This window comes from Alligator sinensis, unplaced genomic scaffold (assembly GCF_000455745.1).
Source record: "Alligator sinensis unplaced genomic scaffold, ASM45574v1 scaffold330_1, whole genome shotgun sequence".
Taxonomy (NCBI): Eukaryota; Metazoa; Chordata; order Crocodylia; family Alligatoridae; genus Alligator; species Alligator sinensis.
This window is the reverse complement of record NW_005842178.1, coordinates 1,460,916-1,474,236: the sequence shown is the minus strand read 5'-3', so window position 1 is coordinate 1,474,236 and position 13,321 is coordinate 1,460,916. Positions and strand designations below refer to the sequence as shown.

The 13,321-nt window shown below is 41.8% G+C and overlaps 1 protein-coding gene across 1 annotated transcript; it reads left to right on the top strand.

Moving 5' to 3' along the window:
* The first annotated feature begins 338 nt into the window (after positions 1-338).
* On the top strand, positions 339-13,252 carry PDZD9 (PDZ domain containing 9). The gene is made up of 4 exons (XM_025206996.1): positions 339-363; positions 1,261-1,437; positions 11,248-11,440; positions 12,415-13,252. Exons 1-4 carry the CDS (start codon positions 339-341, stop codon positions 12,788-12,790), a joined length of 771 nt encoding a protein of 256 aa, XP_025062781.1. The 3' UTR covers positions 12,791-13,252.
* Positions 13,253-13,321: the final 69 nt, after the last annotated feature.

Sequence of the window (13,321 nt, the reverse complement as noted above, 5' to 3'; positions counted from 1 at the left end):
TCCCTCATCATCTCAGTACTTCAGGGAAAAGGAATGTTCCCTTATTCCTGTATTTCAAGGGACCCCAAGAGTTTTGGGGTCTCACTGCATCTGCTAGTTGAATGACTATATGGCTTTTCTTCTTCATAACCTTTTACCACCTCACTTTTCTCATCATTTACAGCCACACATACTTTTGGATCAATATCTGGGTATATATTGAATGCTGGTGATATCTAGAGGAGGGTAGTGGGTGGATGAAAAACGAAAAGGCTGGCACTTCTGGGGAAGAGGGCTGGATAAGATTCCACAAGTTACTTTATAGTAAGGCTTGAAGAATGTAGGGTTGTCCCTGCAGAATGATAGCTTCAGAGGTGCCACAGGGTAAGGTTTGTGAAGTTTCTGAATCTGTCCCCAAAGAACAAAAGAAACCCAGATATTCTCTTTAGAGACTGGTCTGTTTTACTAATCTCAGGTCTGTAAAGTCAAGGGTTGGATACAAAGCTTTAGCAGTTTCAGGAGATGCTCTGGCAGCCTCATAATTTTCCAGGCTTTTGGTAAAAGGAAGAATTCAGAGGATTTACTTTATCATCCTCATTATAACTGGTTGTGGATTCAAGTTTGGATGATCTGACATTTATACTGTATTATTTATATCATGCATTTAAATGGCTAATAGATGCTCAGATTATACACCTAAGGAACTGAAATACACTTGCCAGGTACCAGTCCCTTTCCTCATGTAAGCAGCAATGTATAAAACCATTCTGCTGGAAAAATTTAGAGATGAATCTCATCCTGAAACACTGACAGGGAAAACACATTTTCTCATGTGAATTCAAGCTTCCTCAAAACAGTTGGTGGCTTCACTAAGCTATCATTTTCTATCGTGTCCTCTCCTCTCTGTGTGCATATCCATTTAAAAGTAATGCACAGCATGAGCGGTAGCTCTTTTCTTCAGCACAGCATGCAGTTGTTTAGAAATACGTTTCTAAGTGTGCTAAAAAGCTATTTCAGAAATACTTGTTTTCAGATAATTATCTCACAGAATATATAATATTTGATAACTTTTAAATCAATATAGTTTTGTGTCACTAATTCAGCAGTTCGTATCTATTTAGAAATGTATGTAAGGATGTACTTAACTTTAAACTCATGGGACTTTTAAGTGCTCTGCCAATTAGGCATTGATTTAAGCTCTTTCTTAAATGCTTTGCTGAATTGGGGCTTGTGATGCTGTCATAATTTCAATTAGTAAAATCTCCCAATTATTTTTCAAAGGGCTGTTTCCAGCACTGGAAAAGATCTCTGAACACACCTTGAGTACTACATTAAAGACCAATATCAGGATGGGAGAACAAGGCTTGGGTCTTATAATCATTCAGAACGGTCCATATCTCCAGATAACAAGTCTTGTTGAGAAATGCTCTGCAGCTAGCAATGGAAGGCTAAAACCAGGTAAAAAGACAAATAGCCCTAATCACCATAGTTTTGTAGAAATGTAACCCTAATTATGATCCATTCACCAGTTTTACCTTGGGCCCACTTTTGACCTTGCTTACCTGAAGAAAATCCAGAGTTATTCCTCTTTAATCACTACAATTACAGAGGAACACAAGTGGAATAAGAATATCAGAGTTGAGCTCAGCGTTACTAATTTTTTTTCTGATAAATGGAGACAATCAATTTTTAGATTAATATCCTATTGTCTTAATTTGATTTAAGTTGCTATCATGAACAATGATTTTATTATTAGATTAAGAAAAGGATATATCTAAATGATATTTCCACATGCAATTATATGCAGAACTGTAAATGATGGGTATCTTTCTTTATATTGAAATACTAATTTCAAAACAAATTGCTTGCTTGTGTTTCATATTGATATTTCATAGAGCCAGTTAAATGTGAATGTACAGTTCTTATATACTTGCCTACATAAGCAAGTTTTGTTATAAAAAATAAAAAGAGGAATCTAAAAGATTAAAGAAACAAAAATCATCACTCACAGCTCATTTCTTGTAAAAAAAATTAACAGTAGAAAAGACATGTATTATGGCATCTCTTTCCCATTGACAAGTTCATTTAGTCTCTCTTGTTAAAGAGATTTCTGTTTAATCATAACTTTTTCCCTTACTCCCTCTCTTTTCCCCCTGATGTTTTGAGGATAGCATGAGAGTAGAGAGATGCTATACCAGATCTGGACATGAGAATCACCAGTTCTCCTGATCTTTAACCTTTGTGGGGTTTTGTTTTGTTTTGTTTCCTTCCTAACCGTACATTTTGATCAGGGTTATCAAACTCTTGCTGTAGAGAAGGATCAAAAGTCCACTTTAAATTATGGTCCATGAGGCAAAAGTATAAATGTACAACTAGATATTGCCCTTCAGCCAAGGTGGATCACCCCCTGTTGTCATCAGCAATTTTGCACAAAAATAGAAGGTCAAATGTGACTTTTGTACAGTAACTGTACTTTAATATCTTATTGTCTGCTCAGTGCCTTTCTGTGAGTTTTTTATTTAAACATTTTCACATTTACAAGCAACATAAAACTTCCGTGTGTCCTGGAACTTAATGGTATTTATCTTGCCATTTGCTTTTACATTTATACTTACGGAATTATAATGAAACAATTTATTTATAAATAACCAGAAGTAATCTGCCTAGTCTAAAAGAAAACACACATTAAGTACTGCAGTTATATTTTTAAAAAAAACCCCTGAAAGTACACATGGTGACATCTGGTATATTAATAACAAGTGAATGCTGCATTATTCACATGAATTAGAAAGTTAAAATGCCTCATTTGAAGAGCGCTGTGTTTCATTACTTTTACATTCCCTCTCTATAGAGCAAACAGTTTTTAAATTTTACCCAGAAGTACTGGAGGGTTTAGCTTGATAAACTGACACAAGGCTAAACTACATGATCTAACAGGTCGTTCGCTGCTTTACTTTTTTGAATGCACTGAAACCGATAATTGCTATATAATTACTAAGTGTGATATCGTCTCTAATTTAGAACGCAACTTGAAGGTCATGCAGCTACTTAGTTAAAATAGCTTATGCTTACACACACACGTTAAACTATATCCCTATAAAATAATGGAAACAATTTACTCTGTTATCTTAAGAACTATGTATGCAGGTCTGAGGGAAAAATCATCTTTCAGAATTAAACTAAAAGCCCATGTGTTAGAAAAATGGATAACATTCTGCTTATTTGATGAAACGCAAACAAAGACTGAAGTTCTACATATCCTTAAAAGAGGCATAGCATTTTTATTTGAGTTCGTTTTAATTTTAAACTAGTAAAAGAATCCTCTGCAAGAAGGTAGATCTGATGCAAGCCCTGTTGTTAACCTAACATTTTTGTATTTGACAAGCTAAGGGCTGGTAGTTTTCAGACTATAACATTGTGATAAAGAACTAATGTGCACAAAGGCATATGCAAACTATTAGGCTTTTTAGAAGAACATCTATAGTATTAAGATTTTTGTCTAACAATATTGAGCTACTCATAATTTTAATGTCTATATACAACAGTCTGAAAACAGATTGACTATAAAGGCATTTTCAGTAACAGCTATAAACTCAGGGAATCAAACCTCTGATTTAATTTATTTGATTTCCCAGATCAAATTTGGGCATTGTAAAGTAGACCTGGGACTTCCCAGGTACTCCTTTGTAACAAATATAATGACTTTGCAGCTGATTTTAGCTTCTACAACCAGAAGCAAAGGTTTAGGGATGCTTCTGGGAGCACTTACATCTTTCTTACAATGCATTTCACAAACAAAAAAAGCAGAAAGCTGAATTGGTTCAATACATTTTTTAATTAATTAATTCCTGCTCTCATTTTAGATATAAAGTTTTTGATTATAACAGTAAAGACAGGAGTTGCATACTTCAGGAAGGATGTGAACAGATTGGAAAGAGTCCAAGAGAGCAACAAAAATGAGTATGAGGAAAGGCTGGAAAAACTAGGGTTATTTAGTTTGGAGAAGAGAAGACTGAGTTACTGAGTGGGGATTTGATCTTCAAATATCTGAAGGGAGATTATGAAGATGGAGATAGCCTTTTCTCTGTGGGGCTATGACTAGGAGCAATGGACTCAAGTTGCAGCAGAGGAAGTGTAGTTTGAAGATTAGGAAGAACTTTTTTACTATAAGGGTGGTTAAACGTTGGAACAGGCTAGCAAGAGAAGCTGGCGAATCTCCATCCCTAGAAATTTTCCGGAGCAGGTTGGATAGACACATGGCTGGGATGGTTTAGTCAGGGATAATCCTGCCTTGAGCAGGGGCTGGAGTAGATGACCTTATGAGGTCTCTTCCAGTCATACTTTCTTATGATCCTATAATTTTGTAAAATATTCCCAGATTAAAGTGAGTCTTGTCTATTGTAATGAATATTGCCTGGGTAGGCTTTACTTTGGATTTGAGCCAATTTAAAGAGTATGGTATTTTTTGATATACGTAACTAGATGTATAAATGTATACATAAAATAAACACATGAACACAAACAATATGTTTACATACAGAAATGTACTATTTACAAAGCCTTCTGAAGCTGACACTTGGGAGCACAGAACTTAATTTTTAAATATCAACAGGCTACATATTTCTTTTAAGTAGGCCAAATATTACTAGAGTTTCAAACAGCAACCCAGAAAAGGCCTATTTCAGCACTCATATCTTAAAAGCAGTTGTGTGTGAACAATGCAACCCAGTATTAGGTATGACCTCAGTGAAACATTCCTTTTTCAGTGAAAACCTACAGAAACATTCCTACTTTAACAATAACCATTTTGTAATGGTCACTGAATATTCAATATAAATCTAAAACACAGTATTATGTTTAGCACTTTAAACAACAAGATCTTTCCGTTAAATAAATAGCTAGAATTTTAGAGACTCAGATAGACTGGAAATTCTGCTCGTCTTTAAGAAATGTTGCACTGAATTTATTTGTTCGCTTCATGGGGGCGTCTACATAACAGGTTTACCGCCTAATTAGTTCCACAGTCAAATGTTGTCATCTACACGTACAGTGAGATTAGGCCAGAGTAAACTCCACTGTAGCATAGTACTACCAAACACAAGTATTATTTTACGGTGGAGTTATTTACTCCACTGCAACACACAGGTAGATACTGACGGGGCTGGCTGGGGCACGAGTGCTTCAGTATGGGGGCAGCCTGTCAGTTAGCCCTGCACTGGAGCACCCTCATGCCCCCGCCATCCTCCACAGCATGTTGAGCTGGGTCAGAGCAGCCCCAGGTTGGCAGGCTGACCCCCCAGGCTCCCTGCCAGCTGGTGCTACTCTGACCTAGTTCAACATGCTATGGTCCCTGACAGACATGCAAACGGCATGCTGGGGAGCAATAAACTCCTGCACAAACTGTGTTAGGGTCTATTCAGTTGCATTACTAGCATGTATAAATGTAGCCAGTGAGCAATAAATGATCTATATCAGGGGCGGGCAAAATACAGCCCATGGGCTGAATCTGGCCCACCAGGCCATTCTATCTGGCCCATGGGACTCCTCCAGAAAACAATTATTACCAGCCTGCAGCTGCCTCTGAGAAAGCCAGCAAGAGGCATGGGCTTTCAGAGTTGGTGAGCCATCAGACTGGGCAGGCTCTGTGACTCCACCTCTGTGGGGCTCCCGACTAGACAGCTGGTGTATAGGGAGGGGAGCTCCTGCCTGCAGTGCCAGGAGCCCCACATGGAGGCATGGAGCCAGCCCGGCCAGCCCAATGGTGCACAGCTCCCAAAAGGAGAGCTGAGAGCCACACTTGGCAGTATGGAGCCCATCTGGCCGGACAGCACACGTGTGGGTGAGTGTGGGATTTGTGGCTGTGTGGGGGCTCCCCCACCACACGCCTCCCCCCCATTGCACAGCCCCCACTCCCAGCAGCAGCAGCAGGGCCCTCAGGGCATTCATGATCTGCAGTAGGCAGAGCTCTCCAGTACCACACAGCTATGGCTGAGTCCCGGGAGCTGCACGTGGTGGAACAGAGCCAGCCCAGCCCAGCCCAGAGGCGGGCACCCCCTGCTGGCATGGAGTGAGCCGGGCTGCCCTGATGCCACACAGCTTCCAGAAGGACAGCTGGGAGCTGCCATATTCAGCTCCTGCCACTGTAGCCAGGAGTGCATGCTGCTGGGCCAGGCCTGGCTGGCTCTGTGCTACCATGTGCAGCTCCATGTGGAGTGCTGGAAGCCCCACGTGAAGGCATGAAGCTGGCCTGGCCTGATGGTGCACAGCTCCTGCCTGCAGTGCTGGGAGCCACACGTGCTGGCACAGAGCCACCCTGGTCTAAGCTGAAGGCACATGCCAGCAGGCCCAGCCAGGCTGGCTCCATGCCACCACGTTGCAGTTCCTGGGATTCAACTGGAGCCGCACACCATCAGGGGGCTTTGCCTCCCACAGGCCATGAGTACCCAGAGGGCCTGCTGCTGCTGTTGTCACCGGCAGTGGGGGCTATGCACCATGGGGAGTGAGGGATGTGTGATGGTGCCCCCCCATAGACCTCTTCACAAACCCCACACAAAAGCCCCACACCCACCCACACACACACACCCAAACAACCCCCCCACACACACTCCACACACAATATACAAGAGTAGGACTTTATTTTGAGCTATTATGCAATCACCTCTATATAAATTATGCAAACACACACAAATCAGAACAAAAATATTTTTTGAATTAAAATTAAAATATGTTACGGTAGATATTTGATTTTTAGTATATGATCTGGGTTTATTTTTCCTGGTTTCAAGATGGCACCCCCCCCCCCCGGGAGTACTTTTAGGGGCAAGGAAAGGGACTTCCAGTGGCAAAGGTCAGGTGTTAGGGGCTTTTGGTCTCAAAATGACAATCAGGTTGTGTGGCACCTGTTAAGGGGCAGGGCTACCCTTGTGGTCCTCAACAGCTCACCAAAAGTCATTAAGTGGCCCTCCAGTTGAAATAATTGCCCACCCCTGATTTCTGTCAAACTGAAGTATATGCACACCACTTCTTTTGTGCCAGCTTATAGCAACTTCCTAGTTAATGATTGCCTTGCATAAGTTTATATTAAATACACAGCACTCTGGGCAGGTATGCAATGAGGCAATATCTCACTACTGAGTTCTCTTCCATGGAATTTTCTTGCAGGACATTGTAGGACCCTCCAGAAATTCCCATAATTCCCACAATTCTTCTCTATTTGCCAGTACTGCTTCTGACTTGCTCTCAGGCAGCACTGAGAACATGCAAAGAAGTGTCACAATCATGGCAGCTGTTGCTAGAACCAGGGTGATGCATGCACATTAGCAGTTGTACTGAATAGATTCACCTGGGCAACCTTGAATGACATAGCAAGGTGGCTACAGGGGTATGAGGAGGAGGAGCAGCAGAAAGAAAATAAGCAGTTAAAATGGGACATTTATCTGGAGCAACATCACTCAGGAGAGCAGTGCTTCTGGACTCAGACAACTAGGAACTGTGATGACCAGCACAGAATGCAGATGGTTACTCTTCTATGCATTTGTGTGGAGCAATAGAACCCAACTTATCTGGCCTCCCGCAGGCCAGATCTGGAACATGGAGCCTGTCTGTGGGCCAGTTCCAGAGTGCAGAGCCTTATCATCTGCACCCCCTGGGGCTGGAAGTGGGCCGAAGCATCCTTAATTGCTGCATCTCCCAGAGATGCAACAGTAGCTGCTTCTCCTCCCAGTCTAATTTCTAGCCCCACAGGCAGGTCTGTGGCCCAGATGACATGGGTCTATGTTCTGGATCCAGCCCTTGGGACTCCCTTTGGGTCTGGAAATTTGGCAGAGTGGTAAGTGGTGGCAGCATTAATTGCTTATGCTGGACCTGCATGGGCAGATCAGTATGGCAAATCTAAGCATGAAGCAGCATATTTTTCTAGAACAGTGATTCTCAACCAGGGTGCTGCAATTACAGAATGACAGAACTGTGAGCTATTATAACAACACACAATAGAATATAACAAACATCCTTGCTGTGCCGGGATTTGTAAAAAATAGTTATTTACTTTTTAGCTGTAACAGTTTATGTCACAAAGAGAAGGGATTTAAGGGGAGGAAGTGAACGTAAGCAAGCAAGCAGCAGCAGCTCAGAGAAAGTGGTTGGAAATTCATGGCCATAGGCGGACATGATACTGCATAGAAACAAAAATTAAACTAAGTCTCCAGGACAGATACCATTAACACAAAGGGAGGACAGGGGAAGAAAAGCAAAACATGTGGAAAGAAACTCTACCAAACCTGACAGCAAACAAGCAGGTTATAGCCTAGAATGTGCTGTCTAAATCTCCTTATGCAACTGAACTGTAATTCAGCACAGATATTTCCTGGCACACTTCCTCTCTGCAGTATTTTGAGCAGGTTGCTGATAGAGCTCTTGTCCACAGCAGTTTGTCTGTCTGCATTGGGTTCTTACGTAATTTCCAAAAAAATTGCCGAGCCATCCCATTCTTATCGGGTAAGACAAGTTTTTCTAATTGGTCCCTATGATAGGACTATTGTTTCAAATACCTTTTGGAAAACAGTCCATCACCACATTTATAGATGTAGCACTAGCGTCACTTGCAAAAACACAGACCCGCTCTTTACAACACAGACAGGTAGGCGCATTACCAGAAATCCTGTTCTTGTTTATTATTTTCAGGACCTCCTGCTGGAGCTCTTTGCGCTAATGACCTTGGTAGTGCTGTGCAGGGGCAGGTCCAAGAGTGGTCTCACACCCCTTTCTGAACACATGTTGCACACAATGAGCTCTCCACCAACAAGAGCTCTGGGCACAGTTGCTAGTTATAGCCCCTGTCCCAGTAATCTCTCTTCTACAGCCCATTCAAAAATCCAAAATCTGTTCATGGTGCAGAGCATCTTGTCAGGGTCTACATTAGGGCAATCTTTCAAGTAGAGAGTTGTGACCAGTCCCACAAAGCCATGCCTACTCAAACGTAAGACATGGCTCCTGTAATGTGTAGCTGTTCAAACAGCTGAATACTAGCTGTTCAAACTCACCACTGGCGGCTATTGAAAAAAAGGCACACCTAGCTCAGTCCTATCGTATCTAGGAAGTCTAGTTAAGATGATCTCAAGGGCTAAGTACAGACAGTCAAAAAGCCAGAGGCTGAATCAATTTAATCTTTGCAGGTTAGTCTAAAATGTACACATTGAACCAATAAGCAAGTGAACAGACATTTACTTTGGATTCTAGAAATGCAGCCACATACCTGAAGTGGCTCAGGCTAGACTGGGGGCTGCTAGAAACCCCGTCCCCCCCACAGTTGCCTGGAGCAGACAGGGGAGGTGAAAAGCATCCTGGGGGGCAGGGGCAGAGGATCTGGAACAGAAGTTCAATAATCTGATTTAACCTAAATCAGTTAAGTCTATACTACCTACATCCATATAGGTTTATCTTAAACCAGTTTCAACCATTTTGGAAGCCATTTATGTGCACTGAACTTCTGTTGTGTTACAGATTGTAATCAGTTTCCAATCACAGTTTATTAGAGGTCCACCGATATATAAAAGGAAAATTGACATTATCAGCTATTGGCCTTTTCTGGCTGGTATAGCCAATTCCACCAATAAATATAATATGCCTTCTGGCTGAGGCCCCCAGATGCTGTGCACATGCACAGCCACACACATGCATGAGGCCAGGAATGCAGCCAAGCAGCATGGAGAGCAGTGCCTTGCAGGTCAGTTTATGGAGGGGAAGGGGTGTGGGCAGATCAAAGCTGCCACAGTGAGGGAGGGAGTGGGGCAGGGGTTGAGGGTACTGCTCAGCCAGGGCAGTGATTGGGACCTGGGGCCAGGAGCGGGATGGAGCCGCAGGTGGCTTGTGTGGAGAGCAGGCTTGAGGGAGCAGGCCCACTGCCACTGTGTGCCCTCCCCACAAGAGAGGTATGGTGGTGCATGTGCCCCCCAGCATTTGTGCACAGGGCAGATACAAGCTGCTCACTGTGGGCTCAGGGCTCTCTGCTCCACTGCCTTTGCCTCAGAGGCTCTGCATCGGCTGTGGATTCCCTGCCTGGCCAGCAGCCGGAGGCACAATTTGCTGTTCCTACTGCTGCCAGGCAGACGGGATGTGCAGCCGATGCAGAGCCCGCAGGGTAAAGGCAGCAGAGTGGAGAGCTCTGAGCCCTCAGCAAGCCTGCATTTGCCCTCCTGCTCGGCTCCACTCGTTAAGCGCGTCCCCGCTCTTAAAAATGGTGGCAATGGCACTTGAACTAAAAGCTCATTAAATGAGCTTTTAGTCCAAGTGCAGCTGCTGCCATTTTTAAGCGCCAGGACACCGATTCCCTGGACGAGCTGCCCGCTGCTCTGTCCCGCTCCCTGCCCGCAGTCCCACTCGCTGCCCTAGCTGGGCAGCATCCCCAGCCCCAGCTCCTGCCCCACTCCCTCCTTCACTGTGGGGGCCTCAATCTGCCCCCCCACCCCCCCATGCCTTTTCTCCTCCACAGACTTACCTGAAGGGTGCTGCTCTCCATGCTGCCCAGCTGCATTCCTGTAAATTGGTTATCAGATCAGCATTGGCCAATATGGCTGGTTAATAATCGGCTATAGGTACCAGCCAAAAATGTCTTTATTGGTGCACCCCTACAGTTTGTGTGTAACTTCTGCCCCTAGCGAGGGAGCACACAACTCAGAAGATGGGTTGCAGTAGGCGTGAGACAGTAGAGCATAGGTAGCACAAGGAAAACTGCTAACAGCTGAATAGTAGGCAGATCATCATATAGACCTCAGAATGAACAAACTTCAAAAATGGAAATAAAAAAATTGCACTACCTACTGCAGCTTAAAGTTAGACACAAACCATAGACAAACAAACTGAGGTTACCAATGTAACATCTTTCTGTAGACAAAGCCAAAAATGTAAAACAAGAAAGGATAATTCTGAATCAGTAACAAATTTTATTGCAAAAAAGCGTTTGGAGGAAAAGGGTTTGTTGTTTCTTTTTGTTTTGTTTTAAATAAAAGATGCATATCAGCTCCCTTTCATTCAGTATTAAAAGGAGCTGTAACATTTATTATTTCTTTCTAAGTAGTTAGTAAAGCAATGTTTAGGAGAGGTAGGGGAACCAGCATGTAAAACAGAGCCGATACACAGCACTTCTCCAAACAAACATTTAAGCCTTCCCACTCTTGCCAAAACTGCAATTGTTTGTAACAAACGCACACTTCAGTTTGAAGATCAATAATCCTGGATTTTTATATTAATACTATTATTTGCTTCCCCTGGCAGGTGACATTCTGATTAAAATTGGACATGCTAATGTATTAGGATGGACACTGCGAGAGCTTAGGCAACTTTTGTACAATATTCCTGTAGGAACGAGTCTACAAATCAAGGTTTACAGAGATTTTGTTGAAGTACCTGAACACTGGCAAAGTGCAGTTGAATTAATTCCAGAAGTAAAGCTTCCTTCAAATACAGAGTAAGAAACACAGCTACTATGCTTGAATGGCATTTCATAATACACCTAATATTATGGAGAGAGAGAGAGAGAGAGAGAGAGAGAGAGAGAGAGAGTGTGTGTGTGTGTGTGTGTGTGTGTGTGCAAGGTAGTACTTGCCCAGGGGAAGAAAAGAAAGAAAAACAAATCAAGGGTATCATTCCTGTATGTGTTGTCAGGAAAGTTCAAAAGGATCAAGAGAAACCCTCCATTTCCAACTTGTCTTTCTCTGTCCCTAAAAGGTCATGAGGTGAGATCCTCAACTGGAATAACTGACTTCAATGGAGCTATGTTCAGCTGAGGATCTAGATGACTATATGTAACAAGTTCCTGTATCATGAGCATGTGTTGAATTGCTAACAATTCAACGTGGTAAAGAAGCTGGTAATTTACAATGCTTAATGATCACAGCATCTTATAAAACACAAGAACCATTGCAGGAGAGAGGGAAATTCAGAGATGGAGAGGAGGAATATGGATCCTACAGAGGAGAAAGTGATTGAAAATAAGAGCACCCAAAGCAGACTGGAAAACCCCTGGGCTCTCTCTTCCAAAAGACTAAGTGTACTATACGTCTGTGCTGGAAACTACTGGTATTTCTAGAAGTCAAATTATTTTGTGTTCTAAATTAATAGAATAACATTGCTTTAGTTTATTAAGTGTTTCTTTGTGTTGTTTACAATCCAAGTATTATAGCACTATAAAGTCCATATCAAGTCCTGCTAGATTGAAATCACTGATTGGGCAGTTCTTTGCATATTCATTTATTTGGGCTAAGGACTTTTTATATAAAGACTAATATACAGTCTTAGTCTTTTATATAAAAGAACTGTACTTTAAGTTATTTTAATCCAATGTGTTCATTTAACCTGAATACAACAGCAACTTCCCAACTTTTTAGTTTTCTTATGGAATGAGTTATGGTAGAATAACATTCACTATGTTGTACATTTTAGCACATCAAGTAAAAGCAGCGAGGAGAAAGAAGTCTGGAGCAGTAGCGATGATGAGGTTGATATAAACCTGGAAAGTTTTAGATACAAATCTTCACAATCGTATGGTTATGAGCTTATAGAACAACTACCATCAATATCTAGAGTTTGGCATGAATTTAAAAGAAACCACCACACATTTACAGTAGGAACAGATATTGGATGTGACATTATACTTCATAATGATGTTGATGCATTGTGTGATTCTGGTTTTGCTACTACTGGCATTAAATCTTCTTCATACTGGACTATGCCAAAGAATGATGACAACTTATCCTCCTCCTCTTCCTCTCTATCAGATGCATTTTGGCTTGAGGAGTTTGCCATTGTTTTGGACTAGCTAACAGGCACAAATTTTACCTATTCAGAAACTGGATTCCTGACAAAGTAAATTAACATCGGAAAGTTCAGTATTTTGAAGTTAGCTATTACTGAAAGTTTCTAGTGGTGCATGCCTAGACTACCTAAGAATTTTGATTTTAAGATGCTGCTGATATCCAAAAGCTACCTTTTTTTGGTCTTGGCAAATTTCTCCATCTCCCACTAAGATCTATGAAGAGCACATTAAAACATGCTATAAAGTCCAGGAAGAAAAAGGTACCACATTCAAGTCCTTAAAGTACTTACAAAATACTGCCTTCAGTTTTTCAAGGTAAGTCTGAGAATTAACTTAAGTAGATGCTCTACAGATGTGAAGTTTAATGTTCAAAGACTATTGCTGATAAGAATGCTGGGCTAAAATTTTACCCTTGAGACAATTATTAATTTAAAATCAAGAATATAGCTTACTATTATCTCAAAGTTTTTTTGCATGTTACATCAGCTAAACACCAATTAACATTTCTTACTATTACTTCTCATTATATTAATA

Bases quoted from the DNA above. Each gene is read 5' to 3' on its own strand.
- PDZD9 (XM_025206996.1), top strand. From the start codon at position 339: ATGATAGCTTCAGAGGTGCCACAGG. The intron at 364-1,260 runs GTAAGGTTTGTG...TATTTTTCAAAG, and splicing joins AGCTTCAGAGGTGCCACAGG to GGCTGTTTCCAGCACTGGAA. The intron at 1,438-11,247 runs GTAAAAAGACAA...TTCCCCTGGCAG, and splicing joins CAATGGAAGGCTAAAACCAG to GTGACATTCTGATTAAAATT.